Consider the following 25,332-nt stretch of genomic DNA (forward strand, 5'->3'; position numbering starts at 1 on the left):
ATGTGACAACACTGAAGAAATTACACTTTGCTACAATGTAAAGCCGTGAGTGTACAGTTTGTATAACTGTACATTTTCTGTCCCCTCGAAATAACTCAACACACAGCCATTAATGTCTAAACTGCTGGCAACAAAAGTGAGTACACCCCTAAGTTAAAATGTCCAATGTCAGACCATACACCGCACACTGCATCAAATTAGTCTGCATGGCTGTTGTCCCAGAAGGAAGCCTCTTCTAAAAATGATGCATAAGAAAGCCCGCAAACGGTTTGCTAATGACAAGCAGACTAAGGACATGGATTACTGGAATTATGTCCTGTGGTCTGATGAGACCAGGATAAATGTATTTGGTTCAGATGGTGTCAAGCGTGTGTGGCGGCAACCAGGTGAGGAGTACAAAGACAAGTGTGTCTTGCCAACAGTCAAGCATGGTAGTGGGAGTGTCATGGTCTGGGGCTGCATGAGTGCTTCTGGCACTGGGGAACTACAGTTCATTGAGGGAACCATGAATGCCAACATGTACTGTGACATACTGAAGCAGTGCATGATCCCCCTCCCTTCGCAGACTGGTCGCAGGACAGTTTTCCAACATAACGACCCCCAACACACCTCCAAGACGACTGTGAGGGGTGTACTCACTTTTGTGAGCTACTGTAGATACCAAACAGCTATTGGTCAGGGTGCCGCTGCTCTCTATAGGTTTGTATACTGAGCCTGATTCTGACAGTGAGGACTCCCCATCGCTCTCATCTGTCATGCTCAGTCTACCGTAGGCCTCTTCACTAGTGTACCTTTAGTTTGAAATTTTGGCCACTAAATTTATTCTCAGAGAGGTAATCCAAGCTGCATGTAAAGTTAAGGGCTTCCTGCCCGTGTTTATTGGTCAGCATGGAAAACAAATAAAAAGGATTCCCGTGCAGGGGTAGGCAACACAGACCCAGCACAACAAATGTAAGCCCTCCTGGCTAATAACTAGACCTCACTGGGTCTGCTCCAGTCCTGCAGACATGTTCCTTCACAGCCTGTTTGTCTACTTTCAAGCACCAGGGAAGGCACATTATAACCGGGGGGGGGGGGGGGGAACAAGGTGTGGCCAGTGCTTAACCCCTAGCATCCTGCTACAGACCTCTTACTGCCATACATTTACCTCATTAACCTCAAAATTATGTGTGGCGGATACACACCATCTACAACTGACAGGGGCTGTCTGTCAAACTGGCAAAATAGCCTTTTTGATGGTCATCAAGTCTGTCAGATGTTTCTCTGAACTGTCTTTCCTGTAAATAACTTTTTCACATACTTCACAATGACATTATGTATTACGCCAAGACCGTCCTTTCTTCCAAAGGTGGTTTCAGTGCTCCATCTCATTGAGGACATTGTTCTGCCATTCCTGTGCCCGGCTCCTAAGCATCCAAAGGAAGTCTCTCTACATTGCTTGGACATCTGAGTCATTAAAGTGTACCCGAAAGCTACTGCTTTCATTAGACAAATAGATTCCATGTTTGTTTTTTCTCTGGGACCTCGCAAGGGGCACCCTGCTTCAAAAGCCACCATTGAACAGTGGATAAGGAATTCGATTTTAAGAGCCTATGCTCAAAAACAAAAACTTCCCCTTGTGCTGTTACGTGTCCACTCCACTGGATCTGTTTGAGTATCCTGGGCCTCTAGGCACCAAGCCTCTGTTGCTCAACTCTGTAAGGCAGCCACCTGGTCTTCTGTTCATACTTCTGCAAAGTTTTACCAGGTGGATGTCCATTCTCTTGCAGATGCAGCTTTCAGTCTCAAGGTTTTTGCAGCGGCACTCTGAACTTTGGGTTTTTAACACCACATTTCAGATTGCCTATTTATTATCCATCCTTGTATTCATTGCTTGACTTGCCTGTAATTTCCATATCTTGGAGTACAGTACAGGTCACAGGACCCCCCCCCCCCCCCCAAACTCCTCTTGGAGTGGAGAAGGGGTAATGGGGAAAAGCTTAAGAGTGTCCAGTCCAGTCATCTGAAGGTACGAGTCTGTAACCCATTGTCTATGAATAACTTGACTGTGTCCTGTATTGTACTCCAAAATATGGAATTTACTGTTAAGTCAAAATTCCTCTGTTTTGACTGCAGTAATTTAGGCATACAGTATACATAATTACATACGAGTGTTTGCTGTAAATTTAATTACTGGCAGCTAGATGGATGAAAGATTTTTATGCATGAAACATAAATAAAAATATATACAGTACATGTGTTCAGTTTTACGTTTTAACTATTTACTATGTATGTTTTGCATTTGATAAACTGTCTTCTTATGATAGATAAAACAATACATTCAGCAGTGCAGTCATTTCATATTTATCAAAACAAATGGAAAAAAAATAGCCTGCCTCAAATTTTTCAGTGTCTTCTGCTTGTAATGATATATATATTTGCTATCAAAAGAAATATTGCCCTGCAGATATAACCCATATCTAGTATTTATAGAAAAAAATTTGACTTAATTAACCAGTTGTGTAACTGTATCAAGGTATTTTAAAATCTGCCCCATTGTCTATGAATAACTTGACTGTGTCCTATATTGTACTCCAAAATATGGAATTTACTGTTAAGTCAAAATTCCTCTGTTTTGACTGCAGTAATTTAGGCATACAGTATACATAATTACATACGAGTGTTTGCTGTAAATTTAATTACTGGCAGCTAGATGGATGAAAGATTTTTATGCATGAAACATAAATAAAAATATATACAGTACGTGTGTTCAGTTTTACGTTTTAACTATTTACTATGTATGTTTTGCATTTGATAAACTGTCTTCTTATGATAGATAAAACAATACATTCAGTATATCTAGTATTTATAGAAAAAAATTTGACTTAATTAACCAGTTGTGTAACTGTATCAAGGTATTTTAAAATCTGCCCCATTGTCTATGAATAACTTGACTGTGTCCTGTATTGTACTCCAAAATATGGAATTTACTGTTAAGTCAAAATTCCTCTGTTTTGACTGCAGTAATTTAGGCATACAGTATACATAATTACATACGAGTGTTTGCTGTAAATTTAATTACTGGCAGCTAGATGGATGAAAGATTTTTATGCATGAAACATAAATAAAAATATATACAGTACATGTGTTCAGTTTTACGTTTTAACTATTTACTATGTATGTTTTGCATTTGATAAACTGTCTTCTTATGATAGATAAAACAATACATTCAGCAGTGCAGTCATTTCATATTTATCAAAACAAATGGAAAAAAAATAGCTATTGTTACTAGTAAATGAAAGTGGGTGGGGGGGGGATAATGAAAGACATACAGTATAAGATACAATACACCCACACCTTCCTTTCCTTTTGAATATAGTACATGATATCTGTTTGTCTATTTGATTTATATACAGATGTGTAGCATAATATACGTTTATTTTTTCTTCATTTATTTGACATCAGTGTTCATCTGGCAAGGAGACTTTTGCAGCTAGAAAGACTGAATTCTTCATTAACAAAAGACTTAGAGCAACAGAAAGAACAAACAGCAAAAGTTTCTTTGGAGGTAGGTGAGCTCATCACATCAAATACCTTTTCATTCTGGAGTTACCATTTACAGTCTTTGCAGGTGACATACTGTTGTGTTGCATGCCTGCCTCAAATTTTTCAGTGTCTTCTGCTTGTAATGATATATATATTTGCGATCAAAAGAAATATTGCCCTGCAGATATAACCCATATCTAGTATTTATAGAAAAAAATTTGACTTAATTAACCAGTTGTGTAACTGTATCAAGGTATTTTAAAATCTGCCCCATGCATAAGTTTTTGTTTCTTTGTTCAGCAATTGGTTTATGCAATCTAAATGTGGACAGAAAGGCAAAATATCTCTAGCTTGAATATACAGTGTTAACCCCCTTGGAAGTTTTCATAATTTATTGTCACAGTGAGTTTAATCTGTTCAACAGAAATAGACTTTTCTCATGTCAAAGTGAAAACTGATAACTACACTCTGTTTTTAAATTGTTGACAAATAGCATACACACAAAATAACTGATTGCATAAGTGTACACCCCCTCTAATGTGGCACACCTTTGCCATTATTATTATAATACAGGATTTATATAGTGCCAACAGTTTGCACAGCGTTTTACAACATAGGGGGCAGACAGTACAGTTACAATACAATTCGATACAGGAAGAATCTGAGGGCCCTGCTTATTAGAGCTTACAATCTAGAGGGGAGGGTCAAGTGATACAAAAGGTAATAACTGTGGGGGATGAGCCGATGAAGAAAATTAAAGTACAGTTGTTAGGTGTGGCAGGATACGCTTCTCTGAAGAGGAAAGTTTTCAGGGATCGCCTAAAAGTAGCTAGAGTTGGAGATAGTCGGACAGATATTATCACTGATGCAATCAGTTCTTTTCCAAAGTCACATACTTGGTTGAAAGGAGGCTGCTAGTGTGTAGTCAAGGGGTTTCAAGTCTGAACCTTTGCTGACCAAACCTCCAGGACACTGAGGCATGTCCCTTCATATAAATTGTATTCCCACATTACCTCCCTCACCCTTCTGCTTATTCTAACTTCTGGAGATTTATCCCCTAATTCTGGGCCTCCATCATTTAACTTTCACCAACAGGCCCATCACCCCCATCCTCAGGCAGCAGCAAAAATCCACACAATCTCATGAGATAGCCAATCACTTCAAAAATAAGATTTATGCAATTTATGATGAGATCTCTACTGTGCAGATATCTTCTCCCCCACCTAACATTCCATGGCTACCTGCATATTCAATCCATCTGTTTCCTCACAACTACTATGGTTACCCTCTTGCTCCATCCTACACTCTCTAACTCACATTTTCATCCTCTCCCATCCTCTGGAACTCCTTACCCCAATCTGCCTGACTATCTCCTACTCTAGATGCCTTTAGGCGATACCTGAAAGCCCATCTCTTCAGAGTAGCCTTTCTTGTCTCTAACTAATAAACTTAATTTGTGTTTCCATCATCAGCTCATCCCTAAAGTTATTACCTTTTGTATCACTTTACCCTTTCTTTTAGATTGTAAGCTCTAACAAGTAGGACCGCCTTATTCTTCTTGTATTGTATTGACTTGTATTGTAACTATACTGTCTCCTTGCATTTTGTAAAGTGCTTTGCAAACTTTTGGTGCTATATAAATTCTGTAGTATAATAAATTGTAGTATAAATACATGTGTAACTTAAAGATACAGCTTCTGGTAAGTCAGTATCATGGCATAACCTACATTATGAAGACAAAAAACACTCCAAACAATTCTGGGAAAGGTTGATTGAAAAGCAAGCAAAGGGGATGGATACAAGAAAATTTCCAAGTCACCAAGTATCTCTTGGGATACACCTTAATTAATCATTAAAAAATCATTACTAAAGTAAAGTCCTTTTATTGATTTATACCTACAGATGAGCCTAAAATGAGGCTTACCTGTAGGTACAGTAAATATCTCCTAAACATGCCTTGTTTAGGAGATATTTACTTTAGTAGCAGCCAGTGACATCACCCGTGCATGTACACTGTGCTGTCTATGGACATGCTTTCCATTGAGAGAGCTGTGCTGAGGCCATGACTTTCACGTGCATGTGCAGGTGTGATGTTGTCGCAGCTGGGCCATTCAAATGGCCTAAGCCCATGAACCCGGAAGGAAGCCTTGTCAACGGTGAAAGTGTTCCGCTGGAGGGCTTCGGTTTAAGGTAAGTCTTTCATAATATGCTAGTATTTTTTTTTTTTGTGGTTTGCTACTGCTTTAAGAAAGCATATAGCGTGGCTGTAAACCTGCCAAGAGCAAGCCATCCACCAAAAGATGAACGACTACAAGGAGAAGGTTATTGAGTGAGGCCTCAAAGAGACCTGTGCCCTCTCTAAAGTAGTTAACAATCCTCCAGCATACAGCTGTTGCTTGGGTGCTTCACAAGGCAGAGCCATGGAGCGTGGCAAAAGCAAGCACTCACTTGAAATCTTGCCTACGGTTTACCAGAAGGTACTGTACATGGTAGACTCTAAAATCAGATAGATAAAGGTTCTATGATCTTATAAAAACAAAAATGTTGCCTTTTGGCGATCCAACCAAAACCATCATAAACACACCATTTTCATGGTTGAGTATGGTGGCAGCTGTATCCCGCTACAGGGATGCCTTCTGTGCTAGAAAGTTTTCTAGGATAAGAGGGTGTAATGAATGAAACAAAGTGCAGCTAAATCCAGGTGGGAAACCTGCAGTGTGCTAGAAAACTGAGCCTTGAAAGAAGATTTGTCTTCCAGCAAAAGAATAACACCAATCGTAAAGACAACAAAGACAAAACAACTAAAATTAACATTGGTATGCTGAAATTGCTAAATCTGAGTCCAGATCTCAATCCAGTACAGAATTTATGCTTAGACTTGGTAAAGGCTGTTATTTACGATCCGTATACTACAGAACAGACCTGAAGCAGTTTTGCAAGGAGAAATTTAACACATCAAAAAACCCATATATGTCGGACTTTACTGGTACTAGAGAGTAAGGATGGGCTCAGGCGTGTTCGCAACTCCACGTGCCCGCCCCCGCCAGGAAGCTGACACTCCGAAGCACTAATCACAGGAAGTGAGACATTTCCCGATCCGCGGCTGCACAGATCAGGAAATGCTTCAATACTTGTGATTAGCGCTGCAGAGTGTCAGCTTTCTGTGGGCACGAGCACATGGAGCTGCGAACACGCTTGAGCTCACCCTTACTATAGAGGACAGACACATATTTATATATCACAATAGTAGAAAATTGAATTCAAAAGTTTAAAATCATACTTAAAATGATATGGGAAATAAGCCCTTTTCAGACCATGTAGGTGATATGCATTATTTCCATTACAAATCTCTTTGCTGACATATCAATTGCTGAAATATCTCAAAAGGTCAATGCATTTCACATCAATTCACTTCCTCAGGACCTTTACATCTTGGGGGCAAAGCTAAGTGGCCTAAATAAAAAAAAAACAAATAGAATGAGTACATGTCGCTATTAACATAGCATTGTTAACAACACAAACTGTAATCCATGCCACTTACACATTGCTTCTGCAAGAGCACACATATAGACAGTGATTCGACGGTGGATGAAAACACTGTATATAAATAGGCGATAAGGTGGCCAAACACAATATTGTTGATGCTACTAGATCATAGGGTGAGTAGATGGTAATTATTTAAATATATATACTGCAAGGGGAAACAATAAAAGAGGGCTATATATCAGGACGGGAGCTAAGATATAATTCAATCAAGGCCAGCAGTCATTCGGGCTCAACCACAATTCTTCTGCTAGGTGTCTGGGTACAAAGTTCTCTGGACCAGTTTAGAGTGCTGAGGATCACCAGAAACCGTTCTTCCTCTCTTGTAGAGCTGTAGAGAGTGAATCTTAACTATAGTAAATGCATACACCAGTCTGAAATGGAAACAAAGGAATCACAGGGACATCTACGGCAAAGGCCAGGGCACCGCTGGACCTGGCCACAAGTCTGTCCATAGAGAAATAAGTGCGTTGCGCTAGAACAAAAACATAATAAATATATATCTATGTGTAAATTTGCATCAAGTGTGTATCAATCAAATACAAAACTTATGTGATATATTCATAAACATCAAATATCGATCAAGTAAATAAAGTAGAAAATTCATAAGTGACAGTCCATGCCAGAAAAAGTTTTAAAGTGCAATGTGCATATGCAATATCAAAAATGCAACATAGAATATGAAAGTGCACAGTGCTCTACATATACATCAAAAAATTCTACCAGATGTTCCTTTGTGATAAGCAAATATCATAAATAATAAATGCCAAATGAAACGTGTAAAACAGTGTCCATATGTAATATCATTTAGTATGCTCATCCAATCTATAGTGCTGCAAAACCATGCTCCGGTGCACTCCAGTGATCCCCCCAAGGCTGTTGCGCTCACCTCAGAGCGTGTGACACAGTGGTTAGCTGCGTCCAAACACGCTTTGGAGCCACCCCCGGGCTCTATACTGAAATGCAGATGTCGATCTCCAGCTGGTTCAATCAATACAGCTCCAAGCCATAAGCAAGAAAAAACGCAATAGTGTGATACCGTAAAAATGTATTAATAAAACACACTCCCCACACTGGGGTACTCACATTACACAGGTGCGTGAGTGCACCACTCTGTATCAGGCTTCCAAAGTGATAAAAAATGCCGGTATGGCATGTGGTATGGTATTACATACCGGCATTTTTTACTAATGTGTGTGTGTTTTATTAATGAATTTTTACGGTATCACACTATTGTGTATTTTCTTGTTTATGGCTTGGAGCTGTATTGATTGAACCAGCTGGAGATCGACATCTTCATTTCAGTATAGAGCCCGGGGGTGGCTCCAAAGCGTGTTTGGACGCAGCTAACCACTGTGTCACATGCTCTGAGGTGAGCGCAACAGCCTTGGGGAGGTCACTGGAGTGCACCGGAGCATGGTTTTGTAGCACTATAGATTGGATGAGCATGCTGGATGATATTACAAATGGACACTGTTTTACATGTTTCATTTGGCATTTATTATTTATGATTTTTGCTTTTCACAAAGGAACAAATAAATACAAAGCAGTACAGTGCTAAAATTTAAACTAATAATAATTAAACTAAAAAGAACTAAAAAAGTCCATAAAACTTGTGAAAGAAGTCCAAAAAAGCACTGATAAGCTTCCAGTGTTGAGAGTGAAGAAATACACAATAAATGGTGACTTCCGTGACACCCTCCACCAGCATAAGGATTGGCCCCTCACCTCATGAAATGGACCCCTGAGTAAATCAGTCAGGTCTTATACAGCATTCCCATTGCTGGGTCAGTAAGCACACATCAAAACTTGCAGTGGAGGGACAGTCCGGATATGAGATCCTCTTCAACTCTAATCAGCACATACATGTAATAAAATAAGCAATATCTAGTGCTCTCTGTATTTCAAACCATATATCTGTTTATTAAAAGTTGAATAAAAACTCAAAAGCGTAGCACTATGCCCCAGTGCTAGGGATCAAAGCAGTCATAAACACGGCGTGTCTGTGGGAATCAGCATCAAGACGCGGGTGACGTCACGAACGTATCATGTGATGTCCGTACGCGTTACGTCCCATAAAGTAGGCGGGACTTCATCAGCAGTGACGTACGAACGTGCTACACCCATTAATATAACTGAAGTCAGCTGATCCGCTTAGCCAATAGCGACAAATGCTAGGTAGTCACCATAGTAACTCCCAAGCTACGGAGCGCTGACAATAACAAGCCGATTCCCCATTAAACCTGTCATAGTATAAGAATGCTTATAAACAATAAATGAAATAGATCAAATAGATAAAAATAGAACACCGTAGCACCAGCATCCCTGCTAATTCCCTCAGACCTCCACAAATAATGACAAATGACAGATAAAATAACAAAATGAATCTACTTAGTGTAGAACAATAAAATATCATAGAAAACATTAACGATCAGAGATAAAACAGTTAATATCGAATTCGACATTTAAGCCCCTGGCACAAGTACCTTTGTGTCATGGATCCAATAAGATTCCCTGCGACTAATTTGTCGCAGGAAATTACCCCCTCTCCAGTGTTTGGTCACTTGTTTGATGCCCCAGAACTGGAGACATTTGGGGTTTTTATTATGAACCAATCTATAATGCTTCAGTACATTGTGTGTTTTTAATCCATTTTTTATGTTGTTTACATGCTCCCCAAGCCTTACGTGGAGGGGCCTCGATGTCCTCCCAATATATTGGAGGCCACATCCACATTGGAGCATGTAAACAACACCTACTGTCGCACAAGTGATCAGTTGATCAATCTTGTACTCCTTATTGGTAGCAGTTGCTCTGAAATTCTTACGTTTTTTAAGGTTACTTTTAGAGTGCCTACAAGCTGTACATCGCCCACAGGCATAGAACCCAGATAGAAACGAGAATAATCTATTCTCAGATTGCACCGGTGGGTCCACCACTCCCGGGGCAAGCCTGTCGCGTAAGGAAGGTGCTTTTTTGTATATGAAGGCAGGGCGTTGTGGTAACAAAGGTCCCAACACTCTGTCTTGTTTCAGGATAAACCAATTTTTTTCAATAACTTTTTCAAATTTCTTGTGCTGGACATTATAATCCAGCACCATTCGGAAATTAGAAACACTAGTACTAATCTCTTTTACTTTATCAGTGATCAGTGATGCCCTGTCCAAGGAACGTACATGCTCAATATCCCTTTCCAAGGAAATCTTGTCATAGCCTTTCTCTTGGAACCTGGAAGAGAGTACCAATGATTGGGAGATGAAATCGTCCTCCCGTGTGCAGTTATGTCTTAACCAAACAAATTGACCCCTGGGGATATTGCACAACCAAGATTTATGGTGGCAACTCCCCAGGGGTATGTAAGAGTTACGGTCAGTCGGCTTAAAGTAATTGCACAACCGGAAGCCATCCTCAACCTTATTAATCTCAAGATCAAGGAACACTATTTTTTCAGTGCTAAAGTTCCATGTAAGCTGAATGTTCTTAGTATTGGAACCAAGGGTATGCATGAATAAATCCAAGCTACCTTGATCTCCTTCCCAAATGATGAAGAGGTCGTCTATAAATCTTTTATAGCACACCAACTCAGGGGGGGCGACATTTGAAGACAACGTCCTCCTCCCAATGGGCCATGAACAAATTGGCCACACTGGGAGCAAAACGCGCTCCCATCGCAACACCCCTGGTTTGTAGATAAAACTGTTGGTTGTACCAAAAATAGTTCCTAGCCAAGCAGAAACTAAGACTCTTCAGGATAAACTTCTGATGTTGGTCAGCAAGATTAGAGAAAGACGGCATGGCCCATTGTACCGAGGATAGCGCATCCTCATGTCCAATGATAGTATACAGGGATCCAACATCCGCTGTCACAAGGATACTGGAAGGAGAACATTGGACAGATTCAATCATTTGAATGATGTGCTTGGTGTCTTTGAGAAAGGCTGATGTTTTAGACACCGAGGGTTGAAGAAAGCTATCTATATACTGCCCTACCCTAGAGGAGATGGATTCAATACCATTCACGGTAGGTCTTCCCGGAGGGTTGACACTATCCTTGTGAATCTTGGGAAGGCAATATATGATGGGAGTCCTGCAAAAAAGGGGGTCAAGATAGGCTGCCTCCTTTTTATTAAGGATATTAGTGCCCTTTCCTTCCTCAATTAGCCAATGTAATTCATCCTTATATTCCAACATAGGATCTTTGTTCAGTACCTTGTATGTATCTTGATCGCTTAATAATTTGTTCATTTCAGCTAAATATTTGGTTTTATCCTGAATCACCAACCCGCCCCCCCTTATCAGCGGGACGTATGATGATATTGTTTCTTTTCTCCAACAGTTCCATACCCTGTTTAATATCTTGGGGATCTGTTACTTTCCGAATCTTCATTTTGTCTAAATCATTAAACACAACATTTTTAAACACATCCAAATACTTATTATCAGTGTTAAGAGGATTAAACGTGGATTTGTTGCGAAGATTAGAATGATTACCCTTTTGGACAACTGTATGTTTCATAGGGTGGTTCAAAAATATTTTTTCATATTCAAATTTCTGACAAATTTATGAATATTGACATATGTATGAAATTTATTGAGATTTTTAGTGGGAGCAAATTTAAGCCCTCCATCAAGGACTCTCATCTCGCTCTCACTCAAATCACAACTACTCAAATTGTAAATTCCTGCACCTAATGGGGTTTTGGTCTTTTGAATTCTCCTACCCCCTCTCCTTCCTCTCTCTCTTTTCTTTTTCGATACTGAGCGTTTGGTTGTGGGGACTGCTGAGATTGGTGTCTCCACCAATCCGCCTGACTGGGTGGATACATGGGTCGACCCCCACCTGGTCCACTCCACGTCCCTAGAAAATCCCCTCCCTCTTGGTTGCCATTGGATTGTAAAGGGGCAAATCTATTATAAACAGGCACCTGGTCAACTCGAGGAGTTTGGGGGGGCCTTTTTTCCTGGATACCATAGTAGGGGGAATTGTATCTGTGATTATCTCTCCTAGGTGAGGGTGCATGATTATAATGGTAATAAGAACCATTACCAGTAGGGGCAGTGGGCGGACCTCTTGCTCTTCCCCTACCCCTCCTCCCTCTATGATTCCCTCTAGGGATATAACCCCCCCCAGGTGGTGGAGGGCCAGAGGGTAGATGTTCATAACTTTGAACAGGTGGATGATGGGACGGTGGGACAGGGGGGTGTGTGGCCACCTGACTAGAACCACAACTGGAATAGATGGGTTAGAGCTAGTGGTGCTTTGCCGCAGGGAATCTTATTGGATCCATGACACAAAGGTACTTGTGCCCGGGGGCTTAAATGTCGAATTCGATATTAACTGTTTTATCTCTGATCGTTAATGTTTTCTATGATATTTTATTGTTCTACACTAAGTAGATTAATTTTGTTATTTTATCTGTCATTTGTCATTATTTGTGGAGGTCTGAGGGAATTAGCGGGGACGCTGGTGCTACGGTGTTCTATTTTTATCTATTTGATCTATCTCATTTATTGTTTATAAGTATTCTTATACTATGAAAGGTTTAATGGGGAATCAGCTTGTTATTGTCAGCACTCCGTAGCTTGGGAGTTACTATGGTGACTACCTAGCATTTGTCGCTATTGGCTAAGCGGATCAGCTGACTTTAGTTATATTAATGGGTGTAGCACGTTCGTACGTCACCGCTGATGAAGTCCCGCCTACTTTATGGGACGTAATGCGTACGGACATCACATGATACGTTTGTGACGTCACCCGCGTCCTGATGCTGATTCCCACAGACACGCCGTGTTTATGACTGCTTTGATCCCTAGCACTGGGGCATAGTGCTACGCTTGTGAGTTTTTGTTCAACTTTTAATAAACAGATATATGGTTTGAAATACAGAGAGCACTAGATATTGCTTATTTTATTACATGTATGTGCTGATTGGAGTTGAAGAGGATCTCATATCCGGACTGTCCCTCCACTGCAAGTTTTGATGTGTGCTTACTGACCCAGCAATGGGAATGCTGTATAAGACCTGACTGATTTACTCAGGGGTCCATTACATGAGGTGAGGGGCCAATCCTTATGCTGGTGGAGGGTGTCACGGAAGTCACCATTTATTGTGTATCTCTTCACTCTCAACACTGGAAGCTTATCAGTGCTTTTTTGGACTTCTTTCACAAGTTTTATGGACTTTTTTAGTTCTTTTTAGTTTAATTATTATTAGTTTAAATTTTAGCGCTGTACTGCTTTTTATTTATTTCTGTTTTTGGGATTTGATATTTTGATCCTCAGTATTTTCAGCTGCTTATACCTTAGGGATTACTGTTGCGCTGGTTGATTTTCCCTTTTTTGAGTATCACAAAGGAACATCTGATAGAATTTTTTTATGTATATGTAGAGCACTGTGCACTTTCATATTCTATGTTGCACTTTTGATATTGCATATGCACATTGCAATTTCAAACTATTTCTGGCATGGACTGTCACTTATGAATTTACTACTTTATTTACTTGATCGATATTTGATGGTTATGAATATATCACATAAGTTTTGTATTTGATTGATACACACTTGATGCAAATTTACACATAGGTATATATTTATTATGATTTTTTCTAGCGCAACGCACTTATTTCTCTATATCATTTTTGAACGGTTATGAAATGTGATCTGCGTCTGCAGCTGGATATTATTATTATTATATTATTATTATTTCCACTTTATAGGCATTGGACTGTTGTGGCTCGCAAGATCTCTACTTTATTTCACAAGTCTGTCCAGCTTTTTGTTGATTATAGAGGTCATGATGTTGACATTTTGGTGTTCCTGAATCACCAGGACATCCACGGCAAAGGCCAGGGGATCCCTGGACCTGTCCACACAGTTATCCAACTTTTTGTTGAATATTGAGGTCATGGTGTCGACATCTTGTGTTTCAGGAGAGAACCAGGCTTGCTTTGTTTATGCCTGTTGACTTCTTGTATCCCTTGATTGATTGTTTATGTAGGCCACAGCTGTGGCATTCTTTGACTGTACCCTGAAATAAGCAGTTAGACGAATCTTGATGGACGTGCCAGTCAAAGTAGTTAAAGAAAAATAAAAAGAATGAATAAGGCTCTGTTTCCACTACTGCGAGTTGTTGTGCGACTTGACACATGCGTAGTCGCAAGACAAGTCAAAATCCATGTATTTCAATGGTCTCCGTTCTAATTGGTGCGACTCCAAAAAAGGTTTTTGTACTACTTTTGGCGCAACTTATTCTCACATGGTTCTCGCCAGTCTCATTACATTGCATCAAAAATCGCATTGCAAAGTCGCACTGTAAATTGCGCGACTTAGAGGGGTCGCATTAGAGGAAACCGAGTCGGGATTTTTGATGCAATGTCATGAGACTGGTGAAAACCATGTGAGAACAAGTCACACCGAAGTCGGAACAAAGTAGTGCAAAAACCTTCTATAGGAAAGAACACTGGCCAAAAACTGGAGTCCTACAGAGTGGTTTGTGTTGTATGAAGTTGTACTGGGTGTGTTCCAAGCAAAGCTTTTGCCAGCATCCAATCACCTGAAGGTAGCAGCATAAGGTAGCAGTATATATTCCATGGTCTATTTCTTGCGGAACTCTGCAATTAAGATAAAATATTTGCAAAACGTTTACATGCTGTAGGTATGAAACACTTCTAGTTCAGCTTTCATACAACAGTTGATTTTTTTTTATAATAGTAACTGTTGGACCCTATGTTTATACTAGATTGCCATATACAAAAAGGAAAGCTGACTGTACATCCTCTTTAAATGGCTATTTTTTAATAAATGACAAATGCTGCCATTAGCCCCTTGTGATTGTTTGTTCTGTTGGCATATCAAGTGTTTTCAAACTCTTTAGCGCTATAGCAAACTGATATTTGTTTGCTGTATCTAGGAGACAATTGAAGAACTGCCATATATGAAATTTTAAAACAGCTAGGAGAACTAACCATTTTTTAAGAAACTAAACTATGATTTTTAACCCTTTCAAACCTGACGTTTACACAATATATTTGAGATAACTTGGCATGGTACACTTTTCATAGGCATATGCAATTCGTAAAGATTTTGCGCTTGTTAAATCTAAATAAATTAAAATCCGCAAAATAGCACAAACATATATGAAAATCCCTTATTCAAGTCATTTTGATAACCTATAAGGAATAGTACTGCACTGTAGTCAAACAATACAGTGTTAAGCCCCATACACATGGTCCGAATGTTGGGCGGCATCAGCTTGTACAATAAAAACCAGCTGACATTCGGCCCGTGTGTACTGCAGCCAGTCCAGGAGAAGCCGGCCATTCGGTCGGCTTCTGTTGAAAGGGCATGACCGAAAAAGGTCTGCCAACCAGCTCCCGGTCAGTGCTCTCAGCCAATGGCTGAGAGCGCTAAACATTAAATGGAAGACACTCATGAGGGAGAAGACAAAAATGTCTGCACACCCCGTATGAAATTATCAAAGAAGGAAACTGTCCCCCATGGGGGGTTTTCTAGGCAGCAAGAGATAAACATATATCAGAATTATATGGTAATGAAAATTCTTTATTTTTTATTTATATTATAACAAAGTATCAAAAAGTAGCTGTTTAAAATATATGTGGTCAAAACATGAGCTGTGGTACATATATGAAAAGTAAAAGCAATGTCACTAACATTACAGTATACACTAATAATGCACCATAATCAAACACCATAGAAAAATGATATATGTATCTTGTATTTGAATCCTGACCCGTTTCGACCCCAACGGGTCTTCTTCAGAGGATTATATAAACTGTAAAAACGTTAACATGTGTTGAAATTTTAATTGATAAGTAAAAAAGGGAAGAACAAACAGTAATAAATAATTTCCCATATTTACCAATCACAGTGTATTAGGCCATATTCAGTGCTCTCTGTATGGAAAAAAAAAACCCTTACACGATCTCAACATCTCTCAATGGTCGGCGCAGTCAGCAAGAGGGGAACCCACCGCTCATGTGCGCCTTACGAGGAGTCACACAATGGGAAATCCCAAACAGTTGGGGAAGCTGAGGAGAGGGACGGGCAGCACCTGTAGTCAAGGTGTTATATATAGTATAATAAATGAACAGCTCAAAAGGATGGTGAGAGAGTGTGTATATATATATATATATATATATATATATATATATCTACTTAATAATCTATAGTCTGTGCACTATACGTGTATTATGTATCAATTACTGTGTCTTGGATGGTCTGTGTGAAAACTCAGATGATGAAGACGAGGAAAGTGGGGGAAGGAAAAGGGAAAAGGTGAAAAAGACATGCGTGGGACAGTCAGATGGGTAAAAAAGGGGGGGAGGGAAAAAAAAAAAAAGAGGGGGGAGGGTGGTGAAATAGGTGAGGGATAGATGAGAGGAATGAAAGGGAAGAAATGAAAAGAAACACAGACCAAAACCAGTATCGACAAAATTAATATAATATTGGGGTTAATTGTAATTATAGCGAATTGGATTCAGAGTAAATGACTAGGTGAGTATGGAAAAACCAATTAAAAAGTGTATATAAAAGAGTCAAGTGGAAGATGAGAATGTAAGAGTGAAATAAGGGTTAAGGTGCAAAGAAGTGTACTAATGAACAACACAAACGTGACCGACCACACTGGCAAAAAATGAACCTCATGTGACTACAAAAATACCCAAGAACTGTGAGTAAAAGGAGAAGAAAAGGGCAAGGAAAGTGGTACTGGAGAGTGTGAAAAATACATATAGTGAGTGAACAACAATAAGATTACCTTAATTCATGTAGGGATATTCGTTCCAGTTAGGGAAAGGGGACACCCTTGGGTGTACCACCTTGGTGTATACGCAATGTGAGTAAAAAGGGGATCTGCAAACATCAGAAGTTATGACTGTGAGTGCATGATTGTAAGCGACATTCATGGTGGAAAGCACACACCATGAGGTCTAGTGTAGTAATATGGCTAATCTCACCAATTCTCAGTTGACGCTGCGAACGTTGTGCAGGTGCCGCCACTCCGCCCTCCGGGTAATCCCCCTCACCAGGGATAGTGGCACAAAGCGTCACTCCAGGTGTGACTCCCCTGGCATTTCGGAAGGAGAGACCTCGGAACCGCTGCAGCTGCGTGACCGCCGTGACGTCACCCGCGCGAGCACATCAACGGCGCACGGAGACAGTCCAGATTGCCGCTGGCAGGGAAAAAAGTGCATTCCAAGTGGTGCTGCCACCCGGTGGATGCATGGGGAGGCACAGGGCCCTTGCGCCTCCCCACCCTGCCAGGAAAGAATGATGTGGCGGAGGTCCCACTCCCCCTAGGCCGGCAGACCAGGGACGGATGGTATCACTAATTGGGGGGAGAGAAAAAATAAATAAAGCAAAACGGAAACAAAAGCAAAGGACCAATAGTCAGAAATGCATTACAAGTATTGCATAGCCATCAATACATCATATGATAATGTATGCCATATATGCACCACCGATGGTAGATATGCCCAGTTATAGTGGACAAACATAGCACAATCATTAAGGAGAAATCAATTTGAATTTAAAGCTGTGAGCTGTATGGTGCGATGCCGAGTCCATGTATCATTAAAAGTGATTATGTTTGTTGATTGATATGGTTCGAGGTAAGTACATATCAATCATATCGGAAGTAACGTAAGGACCCCTCATGACTACCGCTACAAGATTACATGCTTTTCTTATCTTCTGAAAATGTGAGTTTATTTTTATTCAATATTTTTAAATAAATCCAAGTTTAAACGTTATCACGCTATGTGAGTGTTTTTATCCCTCACATGTAATACAATTTATTCGCTTGGCTCATGGTGTACCCATTGAGGAGGAAGCCGTGCTGATTTGTTCCCCCCATCTGTGTGATGACATCTGACCAGATATAATACCTAGACCTGTTGGTCATCAAGCCTTTTTGACCTGTATGGCATACGCCATTTCAGGCCAATACTTCTGGTAAGCCTCCTTGGTTTCTGGTGATGGTCCTGACACCGATTTCAATCCTCTCTGCACTTCTGGTCTCCCTACGGCCCATTTATCTACCAGGTTGCCGGGTCTGAACAATCCTCCTGCATGCTCAGGAGATACCCGTTCATCATTATTTTTGCACTGTTATCACAGACTCTTTGCTTTTGTTTGTTCACCCATTTGGACTTTGTATTCAATATCATTTTGTGATTTTTACATCACCTGATTCAGTATATGTATTTAAGTGTTATCATTTTATTCACTATCACATTCATTCACGTAGCTTTTTTCTGGTTCATACCGAAATATTTGCTTTGAAGTTACTGAATATTTAAAATAATTTTTTCGTATCATTTATTTATCACTTTTTCACGTAGCTCATAGCGCCACACTTTTGAATTTTTATTGTTAGTTTGATCCTGAGTCTACGGGTGTGTTGGCTGCTGTTTGTGTCTTATTCCTAGCGCAGCGCTGTACTTGACCTCTATATACTTAAGTAACGTAAGGCCACCTACAGCGATGCCTTCCTACTTGTCCAATTAGTGAAAAGGTATGGGGACGTCCAAAGACTAATATGTTGAGATGTTAAATAGGGAAACCCATCCTAACTTTGTGTTCAATGTTTATTACTGACACAAGAGAGATAACATAATATAGATGGGAGCATATGGAATACCAGAAGAATTATCAGGAGGTTCAGGGATGATAGTAATTGATGAATGCATCTATTATATTAGTTGATATGGCGTGTTCACCCCAGAGCGACCATTCCCAGATATGGGGGTACTCGGGCATGGACACGTCATTCTCAGTGTGTTTTACCTGAAGAATCCTCGTAGAAAAGGAGCAAATGAAATAGATTCATTTAGGCCCGGAAATGATGTGGCCTGTAACTGGAATATCCATTTTTGTTCTTTTTGTAATAGAATCTTGTTCCAGTCACCCCCTCTATCTGGTATATGCATCCTGTAAAGAGCTATAAATATCACTTTGGGTACTGTGTAACCATGTGCGGAGACTACGTGTCTCCCCACTGGGAGGTACGGGTTACCTATTTGCATACTGTACATATGTTTGGATATACGTCTCCAAAATTCCTGTTTTGTTTTGCCTATGTAATAGGCGCCGCACTCACACTCCATGAAAAATGGATTTTTAAAACAGCTTACCTGTAAAATCCTTTTCTTGGAGTACATCACGGGACACAGAGCATCATAGTAATGACTATCTGGGTTTATATGCTACCTTTAGGTGATTGGACACTGGCAACTAATAGTAAGAAGGTTCCTCCCATATAACCCCTCCCATACAGGAAGTACCTTAGTTTTTTAGAAAGCAATGAAGATCCCAGAAAAAGAGGGGAGGGACCTCTGTGTCCCGTGATGTACTCCAAGAAAAGGATTTTACAGGTAAGCTGTTTTAAAAATCCATTTTTCTTTATCGTACATCACGGGACACAGAGCACCATAGTAATGACTATCTGGGATGTCCTAAAGCAATGCCTTTGAGGGGAGGGAACATACCTAAATCCCCTTTATTTTAGGCTCCAAATAAAGCTGCTTGCAGCACGCTCTGGCCAAAAACAGTCTCCTTTTGAGTTCTAACATCCAGTCAGTAAAACCCGGTGAATGTATGAACCGAAGACCAAGCGGCCGCTTTGCAAACCTGAGCCATCGACACTTGTTGGCGCACTGCCCATGACGTACTAATTCCTCTGGTAGAGTGAGCCTTGAGATATCGAGGTGGAACCTTGTGTTTCAACTCATAGGCCTGGATAATGACCTGACGAATCTACCTAGAGATTGTAGAACTAGCTGCTGCCTGTCCTTTCTTAGGACCCTCAGGCAGAACAAAAAAGGAGTCAGACTTCCGAAAAGGGGCTGACTTATCCAAGTAAACCTTAATAGCTCTCACCACATCCAGTGAATGGAGCAATCTTTCCTCCTTAGATTTAGGGTTAGGAAAGAAAGAAGGTAAAACGATATCCTGATTTAAGTGAAAACTAGAAACCACTTTGGGTAAAAACTCCGGACGGGGCCGCATTACCACCTTGTCCTGATGAACAAACAGAAAGGGTTTCTCACAAGAAAGGGCGGCCAACTCCAAGACCCTTCTTGCTGAGGTTATAGCCACCAAAAAAAAAAAACAATTTCCTAGTCAATAGGATCAAAAGAATATGCTTAATAGGCTCAAAGGGTTGACTCTGTAGAGCTGAAAGCACTAAGTTCAAGTCCCATGGGTGGTCTAATTGGTGGCCTTAAATGTAGTACTCCCTTTATAAAGGTTCGTACCAATGAATGAGATGCAATTGGCCTCTGGAAAAAAAACGATAAGGCCGAAATCTGTCCTTTAATGGTTCCTAAAGACAAGTTTAAGTCAATTCCTGCTTGCAGGAAGGCAAGAACCCTCCCAATTGTATACTTACGAGGGTGCCATCTTCTCTTCTAAAAGACCGTGGTATCAATGGTTCTGTTTTGGCTACTTTGATAAATGCTAGGAAGCCAGTGTCTAGAAAAATTTACCATAGAGTCGGTCTTTTAGTACTCTGGTCTCAATAGCCAAGCCATCAAATTCAGCGACCGTAAAGAAGAATGGTATATTAGACCTTGGGACAGTAGGTCTGGGCGGAATGGAAACACAATGGGTCTCCTACTGTAATCCTCACAATCTGTGAATACCAAGACCTCCTTGGCCACTGTGGGGCCACCAGAATTACTGTTTTCTGCTCCATCTGTATCCTGCATAACAGGTGCGGCAGCATTTGGATCGGAGGAAAGGCATAAACTAGAGAATACCGATCCCAGGGAACCACCAATGCATCTGTCCCCACGGCAAGTGGATCCCTGGTTCTGGACACAAAGCTGTCCACCTTGGCATTGAACCTGGATGCCAGGAGATCCACCTCTGGCATCTCCCAACGCTGGCATATTTGAAGGAAAACTTCGGGGTGGAGGGACCATTCCCCTGGCAACAACTGCTGACGACTTAGGTAGTCTGCCTGCCAATTGTCCACCCCCGGAATATATAGACTGCCAACAGATATGGCACGTGTCTCTCTGCCCAAGTCAGTATATGATTTATTTCTTTTTGGGCTGCCCAGCTCCGGGTACCCCCTTGGTGGTTGATGTATGCCACCACTGTGGAATTGTTGGACTTGACTCTGACCGGAGACCCCCGCAGCCTGGCCGTCCAGAATATGAGGGCCAAGCGAGCTGCTTGCATTTCCAACAGATTGATCGGTAAGGTTTTTCTCTACCTGGGACCATTTTCCCTGTACGGAGGCCTCTTCCAATACCGCTCCCCAGCTGAGACGACTGGCGTCTGAAGTTACCACCTTCCAAGTTACTGGTGAAAAGGACTTCCCATTTTTTAAGTTGCTGGTCTTTGACCACAAAGAGAGGTCCTGTTTTACCTTTGGGGATAGAGATATTGGATGATCCAAAGCTAGGACAGACTTGTCCCAAGCCTCCAGGATCGTTCTCTGGAACAACCTGAAGTGAAACTGCGCATAAGGAACTGCGCTGAAAGATGACACCATCTTCCCCAGCAGTCTCACGCATAATCGAATTGAGGGTCTTTTTACCCTTTTTACTTTCCTGACTAGCTCCACTATTGAGCTGACTTTCAAGGGGGGTAAAAACACCCTTTCCTGGGTCGTATCCAGGATCAAGCCTAGATATGTCAAGATTTGAACTGGATGAAGAGCAGATTTGTCCATATTCAGAATCCAACCTAGGCATCTCAGCACATGAACTGTAGTTGAAACATTCTCCATCAGGGTAGAATAGGACTGGTCCTTCAACAGAAGGTCGTCCAGATATCCTATCACCGATATCTTCTGAGACCTTAGAGAGGCCAATACCGGAGCCAACACCTTTGTGAAGACTCGAGGGGCCGTAGCCAGACCGAACGTTAGTGCTACAAACTGGAAATGACACTCTTCCACTGAGAAGCGTAGAAACCTTTGATGTTGTCTGAAAATCGGTACATGCAGGTATGCATCCTTGATGTCTATGGATGCTAAATAGTCCCCTTTTCTTAGAGATGCTATTACTGAACGAACCGATTCCATCCAGAAGGTTCAGACTTTTAGAAAGGAATTGAGGGATTTGAGGTCCAGAATGGGCCTTACTTCCCCATTTAGCTTCGGCACTGTGTATAGGTTTGAATAAAACCCCTTGAACTTTTCTTTGTGCGGAACCTTGATAATCACCCCTTGCCTTTTTAGCTGTTCTAAGGCTAGGAATAGGTTTTTCTTCTTTTCTAGATCCGAAGGAACTGTTGAACTCAGAAATCGATTTGGGGGAAAATCGCGGAACTCTACTTTGTAGTCCTGCGTTTTAGTGGAGATAACCCACTTGTCCTGCACCCACCCTGCCCAAGCATCTGCGAACTGGCGCAGTCCGCCCCCCACTTGTAAGAGTGGGGGCGCCCCTTCACAAGGAGGACTTGGCATTGGCCTTATTCAGCTTCTGAGTCCAAGTTCTTTTCTGACCCTGAGTTCTTTTAAAGGCAGGTGGTTGAGGCCGTCAATACTTCTTGGGAGAAGATGCGCCTGGCCCAGGAGCGTTCGGAATCTTAAAGGAAGGCTGCTTATTCCTTCTTTTCACAGGAAGCAGGGAGCTCTTTCCTCCTGAGATCTTTTGGATATACTTATCCAGATATTCTTCAAACAAACGTTCCCCATGAAAGGGAAAAGCCGCAAGTAGCCTCTTGCATGGTATCTCGGCTGACCAGTTCTTTAACCACAAAACTCTGCGCATATGCACTGAGAGTAGCGCAAAGCGAGACATCTGCTGGATTGAGTCTTTTAATGCGTCTAGTGCAAAACATAAAGCGCGAGAAAGTTCTGCTAATTCATCAGAATATTCCTCCTGAACAGGTAGGTTCCTGACCAGTCTTTTAAAACGGTCCTTCAGGGATTGACAAATCCCAATAGCCGCAGCAGCTGGTTGTACTGCTGAACCGGCCACCGCAAAGGAGGCCTTTAGCAAAGATTCCAGCTTTTTATCTGCTGGGTCTTTAAACCCTTGGGCATTATCCACTGGACAGGTTAAGCATTTATTTACTGAAGAAATAGCAGCATCCACTAAAGGTGTATCCCACCTTTTTTTGAACTTTTCCTCCATCGGGTACAAAAAAGAAAACCTTTTAGGAGGTAAGTATATTCTGACCGGATGTTCCCAATCAGCTTAAATCATTTGCTCCAGTAATGGATGCATAGGAAACGCCTGAGAACCTTGCAAAGGTCGCAAGGATCCCAATGTAGAACAGGAAATTTCTGGCCCTTGTACAGGGGGCAACTTAAAACCTGCTCTTACCATCTCCGTTAAAGATTGGATAAACAGCTTTTGGGATTGCTAAGCCGTCAACGGTTCCTCCGAACCTGAGTCCCCCGCCGAGGACTCCTCTGCTTTGGCATCTTTATCCCCTATGGCCACCTCGTCAAAATCCTCTGCCCATTCAGGATCCAAATCACAAGGACCCAATTGGCTAAGGGTGTCCTGGTGCTCAAGTGACTCAGCACTGGGACCAGGCTCAGGAGAGGGAGATCTATTTAGTTTCTTCCCTCCCTGCGTTACTGAGGCAATCATACCCGCTATTTTGCCTTCAAGGCCAGCGAGAGCTGACGTTAAGTCATCCTTAGTAACATAAGCCGAAGCAGGGATATTGGTGGTGGCCACAACGCCTGACAAATGCAATGGCTCAGCCAGGCCAAATGCCACAGGTCTTTCAGGGAAGACAGGTGCTGCAGTAGCCTGAGGTTGATCTCCTGTTTTTGAAGGAGTCATTTTAACCCCTGGATTAATCCTGTTCCCTGCACCTCGTTTTCTGGAAAGACATGCTTACAAGATTTTGAGGAAACTTACTGTGCTATATGGCTGTACACAAAGCCTACTATAGCCTCCTTACAAAGTTTGCAAATGCCCGACTCACGTGCCCCGCTCTGTGTCCCACTGCAACTGGTTCCCGGCCCCTCTGAGCCTTCACGAACACTACTGACACACGCAGGCGCCTGACTCCCCTATGTGTGCGTCATCACATGACGTACGCACGCCCGAGACTTACTGCAAACGCCCGTGGGAAACACGCGGCCGCGATGCCGCCATCCCGCATGCTAGAGCGCACGCAGGAGGGAGCGGGTTGTGCACGCACGCGCCGTCTGCATGTGCGCGCTACCCGCATGCACGCCCGAGACCCTGTGCGCGGTCCCCAACAGGAACCTAGTCTGCAACCGCTCTCCGGAACCACACAGTGGACACAAAAGGCACTACAATCTGGCATGCAATCTGACATAACATTACTTATATAAATAATGTAATAAAATGGGGCCTCCAAAGGAAGCACTCACCGATCCTCGCAGCAGGGCCTGAGACAGGCTCAATCTTCCCCCATCACCACGGGTAACGCCACTGAGGACCTTCAGAGACCGGGTCCCCTTTTGTTTTAGGATCCACACCCCTGGACCTGTAAAGCACCCTTTAGGTTTCCTTGGGCAAATAAAAGACCAGGAATACCATATCACAAGGGTCCAGCTCCATAAGGAAACATTACAGGCAATACCCTGTTCTTGAACCAGGGCTCGGGTACCATCCACTTTAGCATGATATGCCATCCGAATGGATCCAATTATAACATCCTCACTGGGACGTTATCTGAAGCAAGAGCTTTCACAGCCGTGATCATCACCTTCAAGACACTGACAAAAAAACTAAGGTACTTCCTGTATTGGAGGGGTTATATGGGAGGAACCTTCTTACTATTGGTTGCCAGTGTCCAATCACCTAAAGGTAGCATATAAACCCAGATAGTCATTACTATGTTGCTCTGTGTCCTGTGATGTACGATAAAGAAATATACCACACCTCGAGTCTGGCAATTCACGAAGTGTGTGGGCTTGAATACTTCTCCATTCGGAAGGTGAAAGGTCTTTTCTTTTCTTATTAGTGGGCAATAAGAACAGTGCCCACATGGAAAAGAACCAGTTATAGAGCAGTGTTTAGATCTTTTGTGTTCATTTTTATATTCACTTTGGACAAGTCTGTCCCTGATTGAAGTCGCTCGTTTGTAGGTTATGGCTGGTTGATTAGGAATGAAGTGTCTGAGTTTGGGGTCATCGGTGAAGATAATCCGTCGATAGTGTCGTTGTAGAATATTTTTGATGGCCACATGTTGGCGTGAGTAGCGCACCACAATGCGAGTAGGGTTGGATTCAGATCTCATAGGGGATTTGGATTTGGACAGCAGGTTCAGTCGGGATTGTCTTATAGTTTGATTA

The 25,332-nt window shown here is 41.7% G+C and overlaps 1 protein-coding gene across 2 annotated transcripts in view; it reads left to right on the top strand.

Moving 5' to 3' along the window:
* PIBF1 (progesterone immunomodulatory binding factor 1) overlaps window positions 1-25,332 on the top strand; it is a 301,512-nt gene that overhangs the window by 201,368 nt on the left and 74,812 nt on the right. For both annotated transcript variants that reach the window (XM_073614256.1, XM_073614257.1), the window contains one exon: window positions 3,445-3,547. In XM_073614256.1, coding sequence (XP_073470357.1) covers window positions 3,445-3,547 — 103 coding nt within the window. The remainder of the gene's footprint in view (window positions 1-3,444; window positions 3,548-25,332) is intronic.

This window comes from Aquarana catesbeiana, linkage group LG02 (assembly GCF_042186555.1).
Source record: "Aquarana catesbeiana isolate 2022-GZ linkage group LG02, ASM4218655v1, whole genome shotgun sequence".
In the NCBI taxonomy this organism is placed as follows: domain Eukaryota; kingdom Metazoa; phylum Chordata; class Amphibia; order Anura; family Ranidae; genus Aquarana; species Aquarana catesbeiana.